This window comes from Helicoverpa armigera, chromosome 10 (genome assembly GCF_030705265.1).
Source record: "Helicoverpa armigera isolate CAAS_96S chromosome 10, ASM3070526v1, whole genome shotgun sequence".
NCBI classification, from domain to species: domain Eukaryota; kingdom Metazoa; phylum Arthropoda; class Insecta; order Lepidoptera; family Noctuidae; genus Helicoverpa; species Helicoverpa armigera.
The window spans coordinates 1061320-1088028 of NC_087129.1; the positions used below are offsets into that span (position 1 = coordinate 1061320).

Here is a 26709-nt window from a genome sequence, read left to right on the forward strand (position 1 = left end):
TTTATAAAATATGCACGCATTGTCAGATTGCGATTTAGCCATGAATCTTAGGTTGCTGTGGGGTAACTACTGGATCTCACTGTGTTGTCGCTTCTCATCTTTGAACTTACAGTTTTCGAATACTTTTACCCTTTTGCAGAGAGCATGCGCAGTAGTTTGATTCGTACATTTTAACTAGCATGAAGTCACTTGTAGCCTATTTTACAAAGCAGCAGAGTATTTTTTGTATACTGTATACTCACATAACAAAAAATGTTTTTTTTTTAGGTATAGATATATAGGTGGACTGATTTGTGATGTTTTAATAATTTCATACAATATTTTCAATTACCTAATATTCGTACTAACAAGTAACTTAGAAAGTCTAACCTATGTATATTATTTTAATTCGTACCTTATTGTATTAAAATTCTTTAAATTAATGTGACTGGCTACATTACAATGAAAATTAAACCTTTGATAAACGATTGTTCTCACTATATAAATAATGTTATCTTTAAATTAAATTTTGAACCCTAATTAAAATACTAAACGAATGGACAAAGTAAACATACTTAAAACTTGTAATATTTAATAGCGTTCTAGTCTGCGAAAAGCTAAAATAAAGGGTAACTAATTAGATTAATAATTTTAATGATCATTAAAACGGTTTGTAGTTTTTGTTTCTTTAGTACGTTGGGAGTTAAGCTTCACAATGAATCTTAAGCTTATTTAATTAAATTATTATTCATATTGGTAAATGAATTAATAAAGGGCACAAACACAGATGTAATGTATTGTCTATGTGCAATGGATACATGTTTCAAGTACATACTGAATCAATTTTCATGAAACTCAAACACAATATGTAGTCGGAATTAACACATCGTGAAAGATAGATAAAAACTAGGAAAGTATTTGGAAAGGAAAAAAATATCTCGTGCACACAAACTCACAAAACTTTACGAAATATTTTGCCAAAAGCTAGGCCAACATTAACCTTATTTTCCAAAAACTCTCTTCAGACGCGAGTACTATGAAAAGTTGATTTCGGTAGCCGTCAGTCAGAAGATAATGAACGTACCTACATAGTAGAGGCAACCTAGGTCGTTGGTCTGAAGCACGCGACCTAGCCTTATTACAGGGAAAAAGAAAAAAACAAATGCCAACTCGTTCTACGTGCCCCAATACAGAAGGCAATTTACATTTTTCCAACAAAACAAACAAAACACTGAGGTTTTAATAAGAACCGACTGAAAACTTAAAGATCGTTTCAAATACAATTGTTCTATTTTGCTGGATAACCCTCCTAATCCAAAGCGCGTTAATTGACCAACCAATATCAACTCTATAACTTAATATTAGAGTTCATTGTTCCATAAATGAGGATTCAGTTACGACTTTATGTCAAAATGAAAATACCAGGTGGAATTATTTCTATTCTCATTTCAGTTAAGTATTACAAGGTTTGAATTAAAATAATAATACAAATCGTTTTCTACGAAAATTATGTTTTACTATTCGCGTATAATAACAGTGGAGTAATTTTCGTTGCTTTTTTAATATGAAAGTAAGCCGGGCCGGTAATTAATTACCGCGCTTCAAATTATAATTGGGATTGCTGAATCACTCAAAGAAGAAATTTTTAGACTTCTGTTTGTGCAATTAAAAATATATAAGTATGCTTGAAAATTTAAAAATATAAAACACATCGTCACAAAGGGAAAAGTTTCATTCACAAATATTTTTTATGCGACTATTTAAAATTGATCCTGGCTGAATCGTACAAGGTAGATCAAATATTAAAAAATATCGAATTTGGAAATCGATTTCAAAAACAATCTTGTCCTGATCATAACTTTTTATGTTAGCTAGAAAAATAAGGTTTTAGAAAAATACACAAAAGATAAAGTTGAACAATTTCACGGTAATCTCACGATATAAGTTATCAGACTGTTATCCTCGTGAATCACATGTTATTCATTTGGACGATATTTCTGCAGCTATCCCCCGATCCAATTGCGAACTTATTTATTTTCCTGCGACCGGTCGCCGAGGTGATCTGAGCATCTTTGTGCTTTTCATATTACAGTAAAAAAAAGAATATGAAAAATATAATATGTATCTTTGAAGTAAAATGGCTTCTGTACTAATGTTTTTGTAAGTTATCAACAATGTTGATGAACCCTGTGGCTCGATTTCGAATAGATGTTAGTGAAATATTCAGGTATACTTAAAGGAGTCGAAAGAATTGGATATTAAAGCTTTATGCAATTTTGCCTGATAAATATTATGGTTCAGTTAAATCTTGAGGTAGAGACATGATGCATTAAGTCATCAGAAATCACGCGTAAACTACTAGTATTTTTAAATTGAAAAATTACTGTCTACTCGTCGTGTCGGATAGCCATCCCATCGGGTTATGAGAGTGAAGGAATAGTGAGTGCACCTGTACCAGCGCAAATGCTCGTGCACTATAATTATGTCCTGGGCAGCTGGCTGATCACCTTAAATGAGAACAGCCGCCGTGGCCGAAATAGGTCGTGGACGAGATTTATTTACTACATTGATATATAAAACAAAACCTCTACTTACCTATACAAAGGTACATCATTCTTATACCAAACGACGAGTAACAGCACATCAGACGCCTGTGTAGAGCGAGTGTCGCAAGGCAGTGTCGCGTCGCCGCCTGACACCGCTGACACTTTCACTATGTCTAGGGAGTCCGCTATGACACTCGGTGTCGGCCGGAGACCTGTTGACAATTGTTTAGTGTTAGTGAAAGTACTTGGGTGGGATTGGAGTGCTAGAATTTGGGTATCGTTGGTGAAAAATTATTGACTCAGTTTGTAGAGGTAGAAAAACTTGCAGAGATGAGTGGTGCTATTTTGCATTTGTTACTTTTTCACGATGTTATAGGAGCTTGCTTTAATAAATGTTGGTACTATATTTAATTCTTCAGGAAATGTTGTTAATATTAGAATTGAATGACACTGCTGTCAATATTGCTACACAATTACCATAATGGGACATAGGTACTAATAACTTCGAGAAATACTTTGAGCTACAATAACTTCTAAATTAAACGCCAATACCACTGCACGTAAAACCAAAAGAAATACATTACATCGAGTACACAGCGAAAAAATAAAGCAAAACGTCAAGTAGACAATGCAGTAAGTATTAAGATATAAAATGTACCGGCAGGCACGCAGCTCGAATAGTAATACCTCCATAGCGAGCCGATCGAAACTTGGCAAGCACACCACAGGTTTACGTCGGCCTACTTAATAACTCTATTATTTTTCTGTCGAAAAAGAAACGAACAAAATCCGATGTATAAATCCGATAAAGTTTTTTCACTAATAGAAAAATTCTGTTGTTATTTTGTGTCGAGAGAAAATGTCGTTGGGTTATAATAAGTATGAAGGACTGTAATTCCGTTTGTACTATTTTGGAATGGTGTACAATTAGTGAGTCAGGTAGTATAATTTTAGTCGTAGCTCGCCGGAATACTAGGTAAATGGGTAGTACAATTTGAAATCCTTGGTTTACTAAACGGATAGTTAGGCATATAATCGATACATGCATGATGTCACAATTTGTCACATAGATTTATGAAACCTTTTATGAAACTGCTCTTCTCTCTTCTTAGTCGTTTCCCTCACTGCTGAGGATCGTGACTCCTTCTGATCTTGTCCACTAGATGTCGCCATTTATTGCGTTCTGTTGCTTGATGCATTGCAACATTCATAGGCATCTCCAGCTCTTTAGTTATTTGGTCAGACCACCGTATGGGACTTCGGCCTCTCGGTCTCCTTCCTTCTACTTTCCCGGTCACTATCAGGCGCTCTAAATTATCGGCATCTCTGCGAGCAATATGGCCAAAATATCTCACGATCCTTTGCAAGCAGATTGTGGACAGCCGCTGAGTTTTGTCTATTTTTAGCTCTTTCAGTATAGAAACTGCTCTTCACACAGAACAAAATGTTAAAACGTTGACAGCTTTTGAGCAAGACCGATGTAAAAAAATGTAAAAAAGGCAAAAGCAGTATAATAATAATTCCTGGAAGGTTCTCATTTTAAAACAAAAGCCGTTAATAACATAAGACGTGATTTAATTCCAAATTCGAAAGGGTTGCGTGAAAAAAAAATGGAAATATGGCATCCTGACTTAACAAACGCGAACCATGATCAGCCAGTAAGAATTTCGCGACTCGATTTCCTTTAGAAATCGTTCGCGAAATTCGAATTGTTCGTTCTCAGTGAATAGCAAGCGCGATCGTGACAAATGGCCCGATTAACAATCCTCGTCCCCAGAAGAGATGGCGCGACTAACGATGCAATATATCAAAGGATTTTTCTTAACGCTGACGAGTCTCTGAAGTTATTTGCTTGTTAAATATTAATGTGATCATAACCGTAATGCTTTATAAATATTCTGCTGACGTGAAGTTGTGGAGGATGGAGGCCTTTTGTGGGTTTCATTGAGTTGCCTTATTTTATGACACTGTATTACTGCTCTGTACAAACATTTGCATGCCTGGATATTTTGTTACAAGAAAATCTACATTTAGGCTTAAGAGCGTGTACGCTCGGCGCGCGATGTCAACTTTAGGTAATTCAACGCAAAAAACCGCGCAGACTAGCGTCGCGGCTGTGTGCGTGCCTATCATACTTCACGTATAGTCACACAAACCATTTTGATCCTTTCGAGTGAAATTGGTAGAACAAAAAATATATTATTAAGTAAATAGTTAATAGCGGGAAAATAGTGTAAGTCTATGGATGTCTAAAATATAAAAGCATGAAAATAAGTCGTTAATACTTACACTCTTTTGCAAAAAAATCGGGCACCTATGAAAACCTTGGTTTTGAGGACTTTCTGTATATTACATACAATTTTCAACAGTACTAAATAGTCGACTGATGATTAATGACAATGTTAACAGTTTCTGTATTTTAACCGATTTCAAAAAAAGAAAGGAGGAGGTTTCAATTAGATTGTTTTGTGATTGTTCTCAATTTGATTGTTCTCGATTTCTCAAAGACGCCTGGACCGATTTGAAAAATTGATTGTTTATATGAATGGTCCAGTCCATCCAGACCGAAAAATTGTGGTCAAATAACAACAATTGCCGGAAAGCCAAATATTGGTGAAGAGCTTGGGTTTACCATTGCAAATAAAGTTTTAAGTTATCTATCCTATATGCTTCAAAAGTTATTCGAGATCAAAAGTAAAAATTTGGGTACATCCAAAATAAAAAATAAAAATATAGCTCGATTGGTAACAGACATCTGCAATAAGTGATTTCTAGCCTAAGGAGTCCGCCATATTGGATTTAGACTCGCGACACATTTTTTTCGAGTTATTCATAGCAAGCCCTTTCATTTGATACCCATATCGTAGGAATGCATTAAAAACATTTTTTTCTCCATCTTGGGTATACCGCAATATTGGATATAGAATCATACATTGTCATTAAAACTGAACATTCAAACAAAATTTCAACTCAATCGATAAAAAAAAATATGCTTCAAAATTGAGCTTTAAATAAAATAGTAATGTATCAAGATTTGTTGGTCGCGCTTGAAATGTACTCTATTCTCGGTATCCACGGCAGAGGTTATTCACCCTACGCGATGTGACGGAGCGACACGTCCTCTCTGTGAAGCCTTGCGGCGGTCTGGTTTGAGTTGACTCGCGTGCAGCGTTTTATAGTAGTTTTAAATAATTTATAAAAAATAAAAACGAGAGATTAAATTATAATATAAAGTTTATGTTTTAAAGAAAGAGTTATATTACTATAGTAAATAATTGTTATATTAAATTAAGTAAGATAGATAGGTAAAAAAAGCATTTGAAATTCACAATTTTTCACATTGTTAAAATATTTTTTTCTGAAAGATAGAGACCTAAATCAAAAAATGTTTTCAACTAACTATAGGCATGGGGATTTCGTCTATGAGTAAAAAAATAAATATGATTAGATTTGCCACTGTTTTCACATGAATTTAAGCTTCGAAATAGACGCTGAACGGGAATTTTATAAAACATCTGTTACGTTATAGGGGTTTTAAGTATTTAAACTACACAAATTGAAATTTATGTTCAATTAACTATATAGACAGTGAAATTACCTTGCGTTATTAAAAAATAACATAGTTATAGGATAAGTAGTTACTGAGAAACAGTGGTTTGAAAAGTACCATTTTAGGCCAAATGGCGCGCGGTTGACGTACACGCTCTTAAACAATGACAGTATTCCGTCGTAACAAAATTGTCACGGGTCCGCTATGCATATTAGCCTTAAATTATATACATAGAGGTAGGTCTACACATCTACAACTAACATAATTATACATATTATTACTGCTTGAATAGTCATGTAATACAATAGCACTGATATTTGATTCTGTGACAACATTTAATTAATCCCAATCAATTTCAACTAGTTAAATTCCTTTACCTATAAGTATCAAAATATCATAATTATATGGCCATATATTTCTTTGTTTGATGTAAGATAACGATTACCTATGTGATTTTACTGATTTTGATATAGAGGTACCTGAATCTTGAAACACACATTTTGATATAGAGGTAGCTGCAGTCTTAGGGCACTTTTAACACTACTCATTTTTCAAAATCCAACGGTAATTAAATTCGTTTACCCCAAAAAACTACTAACAAACATTTCACAAATTCTACATCTGCTACGTCTCGAAAACAACGTTCCATTACACTGAACAGCCCCGATTTGATGAACCAAACTGTAATAAATAACACCAATTACATTAGCGGCTTCGCTGGCGTCAAAACGTTGTAGTTTCCACCCGAAACACCTTCAGAGGAAAGTACGGTTACCATACATACACCTACATAAAAGCCGACAAACCTATTAATAGTCTTAATGGAGTTTCTGTCTATAAACGTCTGTTTTCGTCGATAAACTCCTGATATTTATCTGTCTTGTAAAACGGTAGGAACATGTATAAATTTTGTTGGTTTATTGATATTGAGGATGGAAAGAAAGAAAGAAAATACATTTAAAGAACATGATGTAGGTAGGTATAGAAACTAAAAAAAATATACAGAAAGAAACCAATGTGTGGCAGTCTTCTGGCTTAGACAATATGTCTGGAAACAGTGTTACCTACTTGTAAGGTAACATCAAATAGAGGAGTATGTAAGAAGAAGACACGGTAATACCATAGACCTAGTTTCTTTTTAACGCGTTATCGAACCCACAACGCCTGTTCCTGTAACCCACTAATTACAACTACTATACTACTATTCAGACTAACAAAATAGTGTTATATTTCGAATAGTGTTGGGTTTCTGGATTATTTAGGTTCACATTAGTAACAAATCTGCATCGCGTGATTCTGGCGTATAACATTGTACCTTGGTACTTAAGTATAAACTATGAACGAGAACTATTCGTATCGGTGTAACTGAGAAGGAAAATGGGATTTCCGTACATTTTCATCGAACTGAAGGGTGAGTAAATACAATAAAGTAAAACAGTAAAAAAATCGATATCAACGAAAAGGTATACTGTATAGTTGGTACTGGCCAGAAACGGTATCGCACGGTTGGATCGTTTCGTTTCATACACTTTAATTTTTTGGCAATGCTTAAAAACACGTTCCGGCAATAATGAACCCAACGAATAAATAGACAACATTATAGCCCAAACGTAGTCTCAAAAGAAACATGTTATTAAAAAATCTGTTTTTCACATTACATTTTTCATAGAGAAAATTGTTCACAAAAAACAACTGCTTTTCATAAAAACGTTACGAAACAAAAACTATGTATATTACTGCTACTCATCTTCTATCCTTCTAAAAACAAGATACCCAACAATTTCACAGGAAAACGAGAAAGTCGTTGACCTTTAAACATCTTGAGAAACTAAGCAAGATTATAATCGTATCATGATTTTATCTCGTTCCAGCAACAGTCTACCTCTATTTAGCCTAAGTGGATTTTGATGAATGTTCTAGCGAACAATTTGTCATTCGCCTCAAGTAACTTCGAATACGAGGCTTATTTACTTCGAGATGTTATTTTGTGGTAGACATCTTTATGTAAGAAATTATGTATGTGATATTTCGTCTGGTAGATGCGTGATTAAGTTTTCATGAGGTTTGCCAATATTAAAAGAACTGTTGGTTGTAGCACGAATAATATGTTTTTTTTTTGTTATTGTCACGGTAATATGAAATCTAGTATATATGTATGTATATAATGGAGATCAAAGGGACTTAAAGACAATGACAGGCAATTTTTTATCCGTATAATAAATTGAAGTATAGTATAATAGTTTCTTTAAGAAACATTTGAAACGTGATTTACACCTGACAGCTTTTGAAGATGATAAAAAGAAAACAATTAACTTCTTTTTAATATTCAAAGATCACGCCTACAACAGCATTATCGTATCAAAACTAATTTAATCACCACACCTACACTTCACAACAAACCTAATTTCAACACCTTTCAATGCAAACACTACGTATGGAACTCGTTCAAGCACTATAGCATGTTCTATTTAAACCGAGTACCCCATTGAGTAATACCGTAGGGGGTCGACCCTATTCCCGGTCACATGTTACGAAGAGAATCATACGCCACCGACTGACATTAACTCGACCAATTGTTCTGTAAAATGGACTAAATGTACGTACTTTTGTCATTTGTAATTACATTTCCTTGTTTGAATCTCTTGCTTGGGACTCTAGTGATTTCTTGTCACTTCATTTTGTCTGTTTTGAGGGGTCTGGTTTTGAAGTTGTCATGTTATTTGTGTTGGTTTTTGTTTTCTCTTGAGTTTTATTAAAAGTGGCTTCTGTTTCTTCCGGTAGTGGGCGTAATACCTACGCCGTATTTTAAAAAGTTAAAATTGGAAGTCTATTTAAATTGTAGTGATATTTTTGCTTATAAAAATAGGACTTTTGTTTTACAATAAAATTGTCATCAGAAAACAGCACTGCTTCGTTTTTAATAAAGCAACTTTGTCAAACACAACTGCCTACCAAGATTCGGTCCGAACCTGCGCTCATCCTAAAAACTGGGAGCACCGCTCCAGCTATAAGCTAAGGTACGTAACAAAATTTATTCTGTCACATTTATTTCTAACATAAAAAAACGTTATTGGAAAAACGCGTCCAAGTTATGAACCTACGTAAGCACAAAGTGAAATCCGGATCCGATATTCCGGTGCGTACCGAATTCCGGCGCTAATCGCCTCGTTAGCCGTGACGCCGCACGGATTATCTCTGGCGGAATAATGCCGTGAATACATGGTTTTATGCAGCACTACCGCCCGTGGTTTCACTGAGGGAACTACTTCCCGCACCTGGATAAAAAAAAAACTATGATTTATAAGCTACATTACTGATAAATTTAATCTAAATTGGTGCAGCCGTTTGAATGTAAGGAAGTGAGTAACAAACATACGCAGACAGTCAAAAACTTTCGGCTCTTTAATATTAGTGGGATCTAGTCTATCTTTTGCGAGAAATTTAGTCCGATTTCACATTTTATTCAGCCATGTCAATGTTGATTTTTAGATGTTTGTACATATTTTATTTCAGTTCTCTTTCGACGTTTTTTCGGCTGTTATTGACAGATTGTCAGACTGTGTTTTGACATTATTGAGGGCAAAAAAATATAGATTTTATTTTATTTTATTTTTTTTAAGTTTTTTTTATGTGGTCCTAAAACGATGGGGTTTTATGAAAAAATTGTGATGGAGTTTAAAATTTCAGTATGTTGAATGCAAAAGCACTTTTTACATTACACCTGGCGTCAATGGCTCTTAGTTTAGTTTGCCTATTCCATTATTTATTTATACCTCAATTCACAGTAACCACCTGGTTCAGTAAAAAACGCATAATATCCTGATATCATGAAAAAGCTGAAAAAATATTACTTTTTTCCACTATCGCCGAGCACTACCTACAAAATGGACGCCATAGTGAATGAACTTCGAAATTTGAATTTTATGACCGTTAAAAGCTAGGGGCCATATTTATTCATAAAGCAGTAATGTATTTCAACTTAGTGAGTTAATATTGGGAGTGGGCTTATAACGTTCTATATCACTTAAAAACGATTAAGCCCGCCATTTGCGATTCAAAATAAAATGGCGAAGCATTAGCCAATGAATCGCTGGAATATGTTTTAAGTATGCTTTTTTTTCATTATTATTTAGACACGTATTATGTGCTTCAATAACATAAGCTTCGTCTTTTACTATAGCTTAAATCAAGCTTAGAATTACATATATTCTATAAAACCAGCTTAATAAAAGCATTAAGAAAAAAAGTCATAGCAATATCACGTCATAGCAAAAAACTTTTGCGGATATTTTCGATAAATCTAAAAATAAATTGTATTTGTATGTCCCCGAGCGATACACCCACACACCAAACGCAAAAAAAAAAAACAAAGTAAGCCTATATATAAAAAAAAAAAACTTATTAATCTAACCAGTTTTATTTCACACAAATTCGATTTTTTGACGTCCCACATTGGCACATGAAGAATTCTGCCTTTTTCACAAGTAGGTAGGTACCTAAGTATTGCCTTGTGATACGTGACGGGGTAAATTCGAAGGGAAAATTTGCGAAGAACACGTAACATCGGAATTGTGACTTTGACGTTCGTAATGTGGAGAGAAGTTTCAAGTGCTGGTTGTCTGAGAGAAATCGATGGCTCTCCACGTCTTTAGCGGTGTTTGAATTTTGTTTTTTTTTGTAGGTTTTTGGATGTAAATGTTTTATTTTTTTGTGGGTCAGGTTTCAGTTTGGTGTTCACATAATTGAAGTCTTACCTACGTTTTAGTAATGGAAAACCAGAAAAGCATTTTAAAAGTTTGATATTTTGCAGATATTGTAGTTTTATGTCTAGTTAAATGATCTTGCATTATTGCATCTTCACCACAACCCTTATTAATACTGCCTCGGTGGCAAGATTTATCATAACAGACAATAGTTAAACAATTGATATGTATCACATACTACTCATGGGACAGGAAAGTTGTAGTAACATTTTCTGTCCAATAAGTGCAGAAAACGTGACGATTATTAAATAAATCATCACTAACTATAAACCAGTGATACAATATAATATATCTATAACGAGGCGATGCTATTCGACGCCTGACAAGCTATTGAACTGCCAATCACGAATATGAAATGCTTTGACAAGCGGAAACCACACTTGATGCATATCTCAAATTGTTACCAGAATCTGGGCTTTAACCCCGATTTTGTAGATAGATTTAGGTGTGGTTAAAAATATTTGTTAATTATTATACAAAGAACTTTTATCTATACCAATTATTATGAAGCTGAAAAGTCTGTTTATTTCTGAGAGGTAGATATATTCTTTATTATGCACACCAATTAAAAATCAACAAAAACAAAACAAAAAATTTGAAGTCGGTGACACAATGGGTGGCAATCTTATTGCTAAAAGCGATCTCTCACAGACAACCTTTGGATGGATTGAGAATTATGAAGATGAAATTTGTTTGAACTCTGATCTCAAGAACTACTGAACGCATTTTATAAATTCTTTCAGTGTTATTTGGCGGACTTATCGCTAATGTATCTATTTTGTATCCGAACACACCAAATAGTTTCCACAAGATGCGGGTCAAACCGCTGGCGGAAGCTTGTACCTTTCATCAGTTCTCACATTTCCAGGTCAAAAATAGTATATAATACAAGTTAATTTAAACTGTTAATAAATTATTAACATAGGTAGTAATAATATACAACATAACAATACGTTTAAATTATATCTACATTACAAGCCGTAATTAGCTCCGGCTTTAATTACCAAACAGATAGCAAATTATAAAATGAACAACAGTTACAAAACATCAACATGTTTTACTCGGAACGTATGAGAATTATAACCTATTTATAGATCTAGGTTCTTCTCTTTGGGCTGATACTTTATCTGATATTCTTTATTCTCTTAGTATTCCCTCTTATGGTTGACTTACCTACAGTATATTTTGAAAATAATCCTAAACCTAATCAAACTTATTAGTCGATCTGATAAGGGCAGAATACATGATCGTTGCAATGTGCGCACTACCATTCATCTCCATACTGATTTATGAGTCCGATTTAATAATCAGCCAATTAAAAGTTTGCAGTGTGCATAAGCTTTTGAAGCTACCATTCAAGATGTTGCTATTGTTTCTTGCAAGATCCCCGGTATCATTTACTTAATACAAAAATCGAATATTTCGAACGATCGGTACAGTTAGGGTCATTGAACCAATGTAACTATCTACCTGTGCATGCAACATGTGTCAAAAACAAAACAGTTACCAAAAAATACATAAAAAAACCTCACACTAAGACCCTCCTAAAGAAACAACGTACAAAACCCATGTCCTGATACTCGAGCAAAAAAAAAAACGCATAAGAACTTCTCATTAAAAATGACGAGACAAGTCCTGGGTAAGTCATTCGAGCACGGAGAAATCGGACGCTAGGGGGACGTTAAACGCAGACTTTCAGACAAAGACGCGACTACATTTTTTATTACACGATGAATCTTAGAAACGTGCTGCAAGTAAGACAACAGGCTTCCCATTGTGTGTTTTGAGTTCCTATAATTTGTTAGTTATTAAAAGTGAGATTATTTCTTGTTGCCTTGGTGGGGATGTTACTTAGTAGATTACTATTGTGAAGTGGATTCAGATTTCTGCGTTATTCTGTTCTGTTTCTGTAAATAAAAGTTGTATTGAGACGACTGTCCGTTCGAAAAACAAAGATTTTTTGTCTTAAACCTGCAAGAAAAATATTCCAATATACCTAACACTAGGGCAATAACAGTACAAAAACAACTGATGGTTGTGCTAAATAGGTTCAGTTAAGCATTACGCAAGACAGCAACTGCCAGACGCTGGTTTTCATTTGGACATATTTTGTCTAATCCTGTTTATGTAAGGTACACCTACATAAGCATTTCAGAGCTTTTATGAATAGCAACTATCTAGATCAATAAAGTAGTAAATACATAATCATTTACAATGAACCATTACACAATACAACAAATCAACAAAAAGTCCAGTTTCAAGATACTGGACATTCCAATACAGCAAGTAGCCTGTTCAATTACATTTCAAAGTGAAGTGAATTCCCTCTTTGAAAAGGTAAAAGGCAATATTTAACGTAAACCATTCACCGAGCTAAGCCCGTGTGCAAAAGAGAAAAATCCACTAGAACATTTTACTCCCCCTGTATAGCCGCGTATATTTTAACCCCTTCAATAGGTCCGTGACATGGCCAGTGGGGGTTAAAATTCGTGGTGGAAACTGGCTGAGGGTTGAAGTTGGATGGTACTGCTGAGAATTGGTATTCATGATGCGGTGTTTCGTTGTTCGTATTCTTGATACTTAACTTCTTTAGCGGAAGCAATAGATGTGCAAGCGTATTTGTGTCCTCTAACAATACAAGATTTAAGTGTAGCAGTTGATTTAGAAAGCAATAATACGACAATTCCATGTCTTCAATGAAATGTCTATCATTCATCATTACCATATAAACTGGGGAATTAGTGTCTATTTTCAGAGAGCACTTTGTAAATTGTTAAATAATGATACCTAAATATAATTTCTATCACACCTAAGACTATTAGTATGTCTATTCCTTTTTTAACCCATTAAATTCTCCGGACATTTCTCTTATTTCGCATAAAACCCGTACCAAAAGCTTTTCCGTGCGAAATTTCGAATTAGGGAGAGGACGGTTTCAAAATAAAACTCTCTTTTATCGGCAAACAATTTTAAACTCAGCGGTCCAGCTAATTCACATACGTAAAAAGGTGCCCAAAATCCGTGCGACAACGAATTGACACTTTTTATCTTGGGAGAGTAGGTAGTGCAATCACTCGGTCCACTGAACGGGTTAATTAATGAAATCTATTAACTTTCCTCTACTCCTTAGGGACGGGAATTGCTTGCGGATTTTTTGCTCGGTCATCCTATCTAGCCAATTTCCAACTGTTCGCAGCTGTGTCGGTTTTCATTTTAAACGTGGCGCAAGTAGTGACACGGCGCAACACGGTACGCGTTGCGTCGACCAATGGGAACGCTCAGATTTTATTCTGTTGCGATTTCAGTAACTGAGGTTTAGTTTGGATCGGCCGGAATTGATTGCGGATTTATTTGATGCGGTATTTTTAGAAAGATACTAAACTGGACTTTGGTAAAATGCTTTCTATTTCAGTATAAGGGATACATACAGTCAAACAATATTTTTTGGTACAAATAGTTCTTGTTAGTTACACAGTCGTACAATAATACCTACAAACTTGCATACTTTTTAGTTGGTAATCATTTAGAATCTATATCAAGGTCACCGCTACAATTTTACTTTTTTTGTAATCATCGTAAATGGTTATTTGATGAAGGTACCGATAACCTATTGATTTATGTATATAAACTGTTCTCAAAGTAACATAACTTCAGTAACAAGAAAGTAAAATAAATGAAAGTAAAATTATGTTAAAAAGAGCTAAAAATAAACAGCATAATCTTCCACTTATTTTCATACACCCCAAACCAACGACTACACATTTCCTCAAACATTATTTAGTATTCCATCTCCGTCCTAAGATAACATGTAGGTACTCAAAAGGCGTACAAAAGTGTAATAATATAAACAAGATAAGATACGCAATTAAAAATAAAGGGGCTCTCGTTAAATGTAACAGTACATTGATGGGGCACGAGTATACATATTCATGAATGTTCGGTATACGCGTTGTGCCATGTAACTACGGCTTAAATGTTCCTGACGTGTTACGGGGTTTCAGGAGAAAGGGGATTTTATATTTTCTTGTTGATAAAAAGATTTATATAGAGTATTGCACAGGTGTAATTTATTTTTAAAATTCTCTGCTCCACCTATCTACCTAGCCTTTTCTCTATGACTTGATATCCAGTCTTAAGCTGATGCAATGAGTACCAGTGTTTTACATGCAGCAACTGCCTTTGTCATTTTGTATTGTAACTTACCAATAATGACTCCCGAAAATGTTAACACAGACAGCCCTATGTGTATTTTCGGTTTTTCGAAACCGTATGGCACATGATGTGTAGACCCATCAGAAGTGGACAGTTTACGTGATTTTTTTTAAACTCACACCCTTGGACCAAGTACCTAAGGTACTGAATACCGTATACAGTGCTTATCTTCAAACTTTGTCCGGTAAAATAGGTTATATTAACGTCCCTCTCTCTAAAATATTTATTACCTTTCAGTATTGATATTAATTAACAATTAATGTACGTTAATATCGACTGATAGGCGATTAACTTTATCATAAAATATAATTTCACGTTAATTGGTATAATAATACCAGTAATGTTTATTCATATTACAAATCCTGGAAACTGACATGATCTTTCTAATGCCACCCAATAATTGTCAAAATCATTGGTATTATTTTCATATTTTGATATTGCATAATGGTATAGCATTGCTGTGTTAATATTACAACGACATTAATAAATCAATTAAAATAGTTTGTGTGAAATTACGATTAATATAGAACATTATTGTTAACTAATCGTCTTTCCACGAAAACATTCGAGTTAACGCGTATGATATGTAGATGGGATTTAACGTGCATTAATATTGATAATATCCACTAACTATTTCCTATTTCAAACTCAATGATGAATAAAACAAGTTTTTAAATGACAAAAGTGCAGTAAAGTCATGGGAAGGAAAGTACACCTCTCTCAATGTCATTTGAATTAGTCCCCACCTAACAGTTTCCGAACCGCACTCTAAATCACGCAAAAGAATACAATCAAAATTGTGTAAAATAATATAAAATTGTCTAAAATACTTCTGAATGGTGCCGGAATAAAGAAAACCTCAAAAACTTTCACATTGCATCACAGAAATAGAAATAAAGCACTTTAGACAATAAACATGTAGACCACGACACAGATAAATCACTGTTCCCACAAACAGTTGCACTAGACAAACAAAACAAGTAATTACCAGCGCACAATGTGAAAAATCCCCGACCACATAATTAAAAAATACCATGCAATAAAAATTAAGAACATTAAAAACAAAAACTTAATTCAATTTCGCGTGCCGCACGTACTTTCGTATAAACGCGGTGATTCGCTCATCTCACCGGCAATTTGTTCCCGGTTGTACCGAACAGAGCACGTATCGAGTAAACTGTGCCCAATTTGTGCAAGAGATCTCTATTCGGTAACTAAGAGAGTAAACTGTTTTGTAAACCACGTTTTGTGGGTGCAGCTATTGAAATTATAAATTTGAACGGTCTAATAACACGTTCTCAATTAATTTTGTATTGGTAGGTCGTTTAACATGATTATGTTTTAGTATAGTATCTATGAAAATCATGCTATATAGATAAAATGTATAATTTTGTGGCAGGTAATATAACCAAAACTGTGGGCAAAATACAATACCTACTAGAATTTCTTTCGTTGGGAAAAGTAATAATTGCCAATAAAAAAATATTGGTTAAAAGAATTTAAGTGTAATTGCTCATACAAACAGAATTCGAAAACTGTAATTTGTTAACTTCTATGTGTATAAATATAGAAGATTTTTATAGTTTCAGTTCATAGTAATAACGTGTCTACGGTCTACACCTCACACAACAAAATATCTAGATAAACCATATACTCGCGTACGTGCTCGCAACGCTCAGTTATAAAATTAAATAAAATACAAAAATGATGTTTTATGTAACCGTGGTTGGAATGAATGGATTTTTACTTTTGCTTTCTTTGGTATTTTATATTTTGTGTGTCTACTTCCTGCGGTTTTACTTGAGATTTTAAAGAATTATGCTTTTCAAAATTTTTCTTAGTATGGTTGTCTCCGTACTTTCGTCATATTATTAGCTGTGTCATGAAATTTTTTCAGGCATTTTCTTTATGTATAAGACAAATTAAAACAGACAAATTATGGGTAAATTAAAACAAATTAAAAATATAAACCTCAAAACACATTTACACAAAAATATAATAATTATTTTTACCATGTTAATAAATCAAAATATATGATACGTATATCTTTCCCCAATTTATTATTGGTTTAACCTCAATTTATTGTAAATGGAATCCCTCCATTCAAGTGAGGCTCGACCCGACCTTCATTATTTTTCTAGTTATTCTAACTTTACCAGTTACCAGTTTGAAAGGTTTCGAGTATTTTTACAAGTGTCATTCATCAAATTAAATTGTGACTAAAAATAGTTTCGGTAATTTATCAAATGATCCTATTAAAATTATAATCGTGAAAGTTTTGTAAGGATGTGTGTTTGTGACTGTTTTATGCTAAAGCTGCTGAATGGGTTTTGATGAAAATTGGTTCCTTGATCAGAGTAACATAATAGGCTATGTCTTATCCATGTGCGAGAAATAGTCTCCTAGTTTCACGGGTGGAGCTAGTAATATCATAATCATTTATGTGGCACGTGTAATCGAAGTCGAATCTACTAGGCATCTCGTGAGCCATAAGAAAATTAGTTCACCAAACTTCTTCAACTTAAATAATGAATTTTAAATATCTTATACCTAGTCTTTAATAATTTACCAAAAATCCTTTTCAACCCGGAACTCTGAAATTATCTTGGAGGCGGAAATAGGTGAGACGATAACTTCACAGAAGAAACTTTTTCGCTAGGAACTCTCTTACGACTAATTAAAAGTATACAATGTTGAAGCAAGTATAATTTCTTGAGCAAACTTCCCAAGTTGTAACATGCGGTAATATTATTTTATTCTAAGAAAGAGCAGTATCTACTTAAGTGATAGTGGAGCTCTTAGAATGTTATAACAAAACTGTGTGGAGTTTTGATCGGGTTTGCGAAATTAAAGACAATACTGTTATGCAAATAGTTTTCTTTGAAAAGAGATATAAAAAGAAAGCAACAAAGAGAAAGAAAAATTACTGATCTTATAAAACCGAGTCACTGCCAGCAAGATATTCCAAAGTTTTGAGAAATCTTGTGTATCTTACTGGGAAATGAAACGTCGAGCAATCATACTCTGTTTTTCCACACATCCAAAACATAGTCAATATAACATGAATATGATAGTATGGAAAACAGCAAATATTAAACAAGGCAACTAGAAAGTTCTTTTGTCTACCAAACTAATATTAGCCCACATACACGACCCAATCATAACTATTTCAATACGCACTCACTAAGCTCCCGTTCCATTTCAATTACAATCAAATCATACGTCGTGCGTGACGTCACTCTATTGAACCGATCCACGGAGTAAGAAAAGCAGAGATGCCATAATGCAGGTAGGTCAGGGGTCTTCTTCTAGGTCAAATGCGTACGGTGGGCAGGACCAAAACGATCAGTTATGAGTGAACTATTGAGGCGTTCGGGTTCTTTGAGACATCTGTTAACGATTTTTTATAGCACAAAAATTATAGACTCCAAAGAAGCCGCACTAGGGCGAAGACAATACTGGTCCTCGTATCCCGCTTACCCGCATTTTGGCGAGGTAATTTCTTAGGAGATTGTGCGTTATGGCACCTCCGCTAGTCATTTTGTTCTCCATTAACCGCGCACAAACTTGAACCGAAAGCATCTTCTATTCACCTAATGAAGATCGATATCCGACGCCAATGAGTACCTGTTACAGCGTTGTTTAATTTATTCGGGTTCAGGAAATTAGCATTAATATCGATATAGAACGTTATAATTGAGCCTTTTGTTTATTTCGACGGGAGGGGAATGGTACTGTATGAACGATGTGTAAGTATGAGTGTGTACGTTAATGTGATTGATTTTGTCGTGGTATGTTTGTGTCTGTGACTCATTAAAACATGCTTTAACTTGGTAACGATAAATTCTCGTAATATGTATCTATAATATAAAAAATCTTTTCTTAGTGAACCAGGCTTTCAATCTTTACTGAAGCTTTCTATAATTGGTAAAGATTTAGTTAGAAATTAGTAGTTAAGTCTAAGTGTAAGAGATTCTTCTATTTAATAAACTTTGTACAGGGTGATGAAAAAGGAATCAACTGATGCCTCGTTTTTGGATGATATATATTTATTCATAAATGATATTCTTTCCTTTAGATGTCCATTTTAGTCATGTCAACCTATCAAATGAATGTTTAAAGAAACATATCAGATACTACTCAATCTATCCTACCAGCAGTTAGAATGCATCTGCACGGAATGGTGCAGTGATTCCGGTGTCAACGCTCCGCTCGCTAAGTATAAGCTTGTCATTGAAACCGTTGTGTCGCTGTCTCGCATCAACGCTTTGACTTGCGAATGCGACTGAGTCACTAGCTATGTGTTATGGGAGAAGATGTGTGAAATCGTGTCATCGATTGTGTATTTTAGATTCAGAATATCATTATGAAAAACTTACGATGAATGATCTTAATTCTACGCAGTTTTAGACTTGCATAGCCATACTCGTTACAAATTCTTTGAAACACAGACAAATTTGCTATGAACTTACCCTTAAACCATCGCTTGCATCTAATTGCAAGTGCTCCTTTGTGTAAACTCTTGTAATGTATTTAAGACTTATTTTGAAAGTAATGTAAAGACTTTCAATTGACAATCAAACGACCCAATTAAATAAATACAAAGCATCTTTAAAGCAATAACAAGTCGAATTAACAAATGATTCTCATCGGAACCGCTATCTCTTTTAAAAGGGCCACAAGCTAAGCGTTTGTTGAATGTTGCTTTTGAATAATGGATTTGACGGTTGACACAACGAAGCTTGGCTTCATGATTGACAACCCAGATTGTGAAATTGATTGGAGTTTTGCGAAAACAACCGTGTTTTCCGCACCAACTCCTAAAAACCGATGAGACTGCTCGCCAGTCATCAATCAATTTATTGACTCAAGCTACCAACAAAGATTTGCTGCTACTTCGCATTTTAAAAGATAAGCACCGTATTGTGAGATATTCTAACAAAATACAGCTTCAGTACAAAATCCATTCGCTTTAAAATTTATATAATGTTGCTAACAAATTGTCACCGCGCTTAAGCTGCGGTCTCACACGACTATAAATTTAAGTCGTAGCTTCCTTAGATATATTGGGATTAGTGACGGCGTGCTATCACCAGAAGCAGCTTTCAGAGACCGCGATAAGCGACGTTGGAACTTTTACTTTATTTTCATGAAAGTAAAGTCGGAAATACAACGCGATGAAGCTTGCGATTCTCGCTTCCTAAAAGGAAAATGCGCGGATAATATTATTGTTCCATATTATTAATCTAATATTACGAGAATGTTAATTAGTGCGTCTTTACATTGAGTAGCAAGCTCCGTCGAGAGTATAAAATTGCTTATTCAACAATTGTTATTACTTCTCCTTAGAGGATTTAGCTGGATCTTCATTTTAAATTAAAGAAATGTTAAACAGAAATTAGGTTTACGTCGCATTTTCTCTTTATCTTGAACTGTTACTGAAGTCTCTCACTTGGGTACACGTTTCGCTAAATTATAAGCTTGCCATGAATAATTTTACAATCTTATTGTGCTTTGTTTTACATCGATCAATAGGAGATGCTAATAAAGTGTTTATGTTAAATACAGGGTGAAGGTTTATTCAAATACTGTTTGTTAGCTTTTGATGGACTTTAGAGGTCGTAACGTTAACAATAAAACTTTATTTAAGTTCACAACACACAGTGTTTTGTGCAACCCTTTTTTGGTTACAGTCTTATTATTTGAAAAAGTGATAGATAAACTTTTTTTAATAGGTAGATAAAAGTAGATGTAGGACTCATGTTAGTCATGTCAAGTCATGAATATTTGTGCAACGTTTACCTCAAAAATAACTAGCCAATACCTATTAAAAGTTGAAAATCATAATCAATACAACATTTCCAGTCAATTTTCCTTCGATCTGAACATACCAATGCAGTACCAATTATGCCATTACGGCCGATACACACGGGAAACAGGTTCAAATGATCTTCTGTGTGAATACAGCGTTATTCCGCGATGCGTAGAACGGAATGCGATCGCTATGCTGGTAATTTAACAGCACAATTAATGTGTGATGGCGGTCTAGGAATAGATTGAATGACCTATAGGAAGTTTGGTAATGTACATACAACTAGCCGTTTTACCGCGGTTTCACCCGTGACACGTGGGAACTACTGCCTGTACTGGGATACAATATAGCCTATGTTGCTTTGGAAGAGTGTAGCTATCCAATAGTGCAAGACTGTTTTTAATCGGTTCAGTAGTTTCGGGGCTTCAGGGCTTTTACAAACAAACACAATTACTTTAACTGTAAATACCTGTCATTTTGTCTGACGGTCTTTTAGGTCAAAATAACTTAAACGAATAAATAAAAATTAAGTACTGACATGTTTCTTTTCATGGAAATAGTAATAACAGGTACTGAAATGCAGACTAAAACTATAGTTATTACGTTTCAAATAGGCGTGGCTTGCCTTGTACAAAAAGTCAAGTAAGACACAATTCCGAGAAATTAAATGAAAACTCTTTTCGACTTTATATCGTTACTACATAAAAATATACACTGTAAAAGCACATTTTATATTTTTTTTTAGTATTTCTAAGAAATTATGAATATGGATACATAATTATGATGCCGAATTAAAACAGAATTATGTGCTTTGTATTGTTTTATCGCTAGGATTAACCGCAAACTGTAGACTAAAGAGTTTTTTTTTTTTTAGGAAAATCGTGAATTCAAAATGAATTCAATCAAAGTTTTTATTCGGTCTGATATCAACCAAATACCTGATCGTTGTTATGTCCATACTACCATTCATTCCCATACTGATTCATGAAACTCAAAAAAACTGTCGGCCGACTAAAAGTTTGCAGATTGCGTGTACTTTAGGTGATTATCATACGGTACCGTGCACCGCCACGGAGGGCGGTGGCGATCGAACGTGGCGGTCGAACAAAAGAGCACCGCCCGAACGCGCGGTCAGGCGGTGTACGTGTGTTGGGCATCAACGGATTTAATACAGGTCAAAACGACATGAGATCCGCTTCATCGCCTACCGCGACGGTGCGCGGTGCCGTGTGTTAATCGCCTTAAAAAGATTATATTTCTTATCATTCAAAAATTTTACAAACCAACTTAACAGAAACTCATAAATCAAACGCTTAGCTAGAATTAGTGTCAGGAATCTCAAATGTCTGCATTAACAGTTATCATTGATCTGTAAATGTCAATATTATCTAGAAACGCCAATATTCCAGTATTCTGATTGCGCGATATATAATTACTGGCTCATGATTTGTATGTAAACAAGCTGGTTTGATTCTGTACTGTTTTGTTGGTACAGTAGGTTTTCCATGAAATAGTGGGTTGGTCTTGCTTGTTGGGTTTTTAGGTAAATAAGGCAAGCAGACAACCTGCGGTTGGGTATATTTTCCTATAAATAGATTTGGAGGTAGTAAGTTGCTTTTAGAACAATATAAAGTCCCCCGATTTATTTTTATGTATTTTTTCCATTGCGCTATTTAAAATTAATATAACAATAACTTAAAAATGAACGTCTTACAGCCAATTTAGCCAATAATGTACAGACGAGGACTTGAATGGTTGAGCCACTTTCAAACTTAGCCATTTCTAGTTTGATACATTCACGAGGTAACACCTTCTTCAACTAGATAATAGTAAATAAGATTAGCAATGACTCTATGACAGATACTAATTACATGTTACGGTACTTTTGCTTTGATAGGCAAACTCTCAAAAACTAGCTAAAAAAAATTCGCATAATATCTCACTCTAGTACCACACTATGCCTTCACCTTTTTCCTCAATATTGGTGGAAATAAATCACAAACTGTTTACGTCTACTTGGGTTCGAATAAACTTTGTCCGTGAGTTTGTGACTTCGTAATAGTTTTTGAACCCGTCTGTCCAGCTAAAAAATACTACAAGTTTCACCCGTGACTTCGTTCGCGTGTACGTTGAACTTTGGTCGAGAAAGTTTCTCATTCCTTTGCAGGTTTTGTTGTATAGAACATGTTTAAGTCTTTTGTTGGAGTTCAAATTGGCAATTGATTTCATTAAGTCAAATTTCCTTGAGTCTATAGCGCCTTTTAAATCTTAATATTTTCCTTAAAGACTTACTCAAGCGCCCTGTGGGCTAACTATACTCAAAAACAGTACAGCGCCCTACGCGTCCAATTCAACAATGCCTACAGGATGCTGTTGGGGCTGCCTCGGTTCTGCAGTGCGTCGGGGATGTTCGCCGAGTCGCGCATTGACTGCTTCTATGCGACGATGCGAAAGCGGTGCACATCCCTAGTACGCAGAGTGCGCGCCAGCTCCAACACCATCTTGAGGATGTTGGCTGAGAGGTTCGACTGTCACTACATTAACCATTGTTGCATGCTTAATGTGGTCACAGTTGCAACGTAGCAATTTATAAGTAATAATTTAATTTAATTTTACTATTATTGACTTTTGTATTTTAAATTATGATCTTTATGGATTGAAATAAATGATTATTATTATTTCTCGTTATTATTAAAATATCTCACATCTATGTGTGGCTTGAGATTGCACGGGCCGAAGCCAAGTGCTTTTAGGTAAGTGGGTTGAACAAAATTATGAATTTAAAAATTTACGTGTTAATCTGCATGTATTTAGGATAACTGCCTTTTGGAGAAGAAGATAGGTAGATGGACTGATGTTTAATGAATTAAGACTGTTGTGTAATGTTTTTGGGATGACTCCTGTGCTGGATAGTACGATGGGGATAGTTTTGGTGTGTGTGATATTCCACTGCGTTTTGAGCTCTATAGATAAATCTGTGTACTTCGCTATTTTCTCGGTGTGTGTGCTAGTGAGATTATGGGTGTTGCATATAGCTATGTCTATTATGTACACAAATTTATTTTGTTTATCTACCATAAGTATGTCTGGTCTATTGTTATAAATGGTTTTATCGGTGATTATAGTCCTATCCCAGTACAACTTGAATTTATCGTTTTCTAATACTGTTTGTGGTTTGTATTTGTAGTAGGGTACTTTTTCTGTAATTAGTTTTGTTTGGATAGCTAGTGATTGATGGATTATTGCAGCTACTTGGTCATGGCGGTGTTTGTAGTCAGTTTGGGCTATGGCTCTACAAGCTCCTGTGATGTGCTGGATGGTCTCGGACGCGCCATGACATCGTCTGCAGGAGTCGTTGTAGTTGGGTCGGCGTATAATAAACTTTTGGTAGTTGGCTGTGTCAATGACCTGATCCTGGATGGCGATCATAAATCCCTCCGTCTCAGGGAAGAGCTCACCTCGCTGCAGCCACGCGTTCGATGCTTTCATATCGACATGAGGTTGCTGCAAGTCGAGGCGATGTCTTCCGTGAAGGGATTTACGCTCCCAAGCTACTATTTTGTCTGCTTTGCTGGTGATATGTTCATTGGTTTGTGGGTCAGTGCTGTGTAAATTAAGTGGAGTAATTTTTTTATCTGTTTGGGTGATGATTTTGTGAAGAGGTGATTGAAGGGCTTTCTGTATGAAAAACTTTCTTAAGCTGGTTATTTGTTTGTTGTGTAAATTTTCTATATCTATAAGACCGCGGCCTCCTTCGTCTCGCGGTAACGTGAGTCTTTGAACACAGGATCGTGGGTGGTGTTTTCTGTTCGTCGTTAGGGTAGTGTTTATAGAGCGCTGTAGTTTAGTAAGATCAGATTTGGACCAATTTATAATGCCGAAAGAGTAGGTAAGTAGAGGAATAGCAAACGAATTTATGGCTTTTATTAAATTACGCGACGTCAGTTGCGATTTTACCAGCATGTTCAGTCTGTGTCTGTATTTAGTGATTATTTTGTTTTTTGTGTGTTTTTGATTAATTTGGTGTGATTGTTCAAAGCCTAAGTATTTGTATGTGTCATTTTGTGATAAGGGTTCTATTGTTTTGCCAGAGTCTAATACATATGGGTTTCTATCAACATCTTTTCCATTTCGTAAAGTAAATGTTTTACATTTGTCAATACCAAATAACATGTTTATATCATCAGAAAAAGTTTGAGTAAGATCTGCTAGTGAGTGAAGTCCTGATATAGTATTGCTATAGAGTTTGATATCGTCCATAAACATTAAATGGGTCAGCTGATAGTTATCCTGTGTTTCGTTATTTTTAATTATAAGGCCATTGTCAGAAGAGTTCAAAAGGTTAGATAGAGGGTTTAAAGCTAAGCAAAACCAAAGAGGGCTTAAAGCGTCTCCTTGATAAATTCCTCGCTTTATGGGTATGGGATCTGTTTCTATTGATTTTCCTACTCTAAGTTTAGTATTCCAATGTTTCATGGACTGTGTCAAAAAATGAATTATTTCGGGATGAATTTTGTAATGTTTTAATATGTATAATAGCCAGCTATGGGGAACAGAGTCAAAAGCTTTTTGATAATCTATATACATGGTGCAGATATCATTTTTTAATTTAACATTGTGTTTCATGGCAATGGCGTCTATTGTTAATTGCTCTTTACACCCCTGGCTATATTTACGGCACCCTTTTTGCTCCTCTGCTAGGATATTGTTCTGTACGGTGTGTTTGTATATGATTTCTGCGATACAGCCGGTAGTTAACTTGTAAATAGTTTGTATACAAGTTATGGGCCTGTATTTGGCTGGATTCGTATAGTCGGAGTCTTTAGGGAGCATGTAGGTTAGGCCTTGCGTGATAAATTCTGGGATATTTTCTGGATATTTTATGAAATCATTGATGTGATTATAGATAGAGGGGTGTAGAGAAGTTAATTTCTTATAGTAATAGTTGTGGATGTGATCAGTACCAGGACTTTTCCAGTTATGTGCTTTATTGATGACGTTAGCGAAGACCTCTAATGGAATTGCGGTAAATTCCATATCTGTTACGGTTCCTAAATTGTTTTTATCGTCTTCTATCCATCTAGCAGTTTGATTATGTTCTGATGCATTCGACCAAATGTTTGACCAAAAGGCGTGTAGTTGTTCGGGGTTAGGATTGGGTCTGTCTACTGTCTGTTGTCTATTTTGTGTATTTGTCGTGTCTGTGGTTAGTGTTCTATAAAACTGTCTCTCGTTGTTTGTAAATTGTACATTTTGGTCTTTACGTTTAGTGCAATTGAAATATCTGCGACGCCTACTTGTTACGGCGGAGAGTTTCTGTTTTAGGCTATCCATAAATTGTTCGTTTGTTATGTTGGGTTCTTCGTAGCTAGAGTGTGTTCTGTATTTGTGTTTGATTCTATCAATGTGTGTAATTAGTCTTAGGTGCCTGTTTCCGTTGATGTATTGTGTCATTCTTCCTATGTCTTTGCGTATTTTTTCTATTTTTATATCTAGTCGTTTTAGCCACTTTGGTCTTCGGTCTACTACTGGGTTGCGCTGTGGAGACGTTTGTGTAGGTGTTTGTGGAGATGTTGTTTGCTCTTTAAGTTTAGTTCCATTACAAATTGCTGCGGTATAGGCAGCGCAATAAATAAGTGTATGAGTTTTCAGAAAGTTGTCTTCTTTAGATGCGTACTTTGGTAAAACATTGTTATTTAAATATGTAATTATGTGTGCAAATTTCTTTGATGTTTTCTGTTTGGGTATAAAAGGTCTATGTGTTGGGTCTGATAATAAATATTTGTTGTAGGTTTCTTCAAATAGCTTTTCTATTTTGGTGTCTAGGGATTCATCTACAAACATAGT

The 26709-nt window shown here is 34.9% G+C and overlaps 1 protein-coding gene across 2 annotated transcripts in view; it reads right to left on the reverse strand.

Moving 5' to 3' along the window:
- LOC110375195 (hemicentin-1) overlaps positions 1-26709 on the reverse strand; it is a 152133-nt gene that overhangs the window by 35345 nt on the left and 90079 nt on the right. For both annotated transcript variants that reach the window (XM_049840977.2, XM_064036728.1), the window contains exon 3: positions 2575-2737. In XM_049840977.2, coding sequence (XP_049696934.1) covers positions 2575-2737 — 163 coding nt within the window. The remainder of the gene's footprint in view (positions 1-2574; positions 2738-26709) is intronic.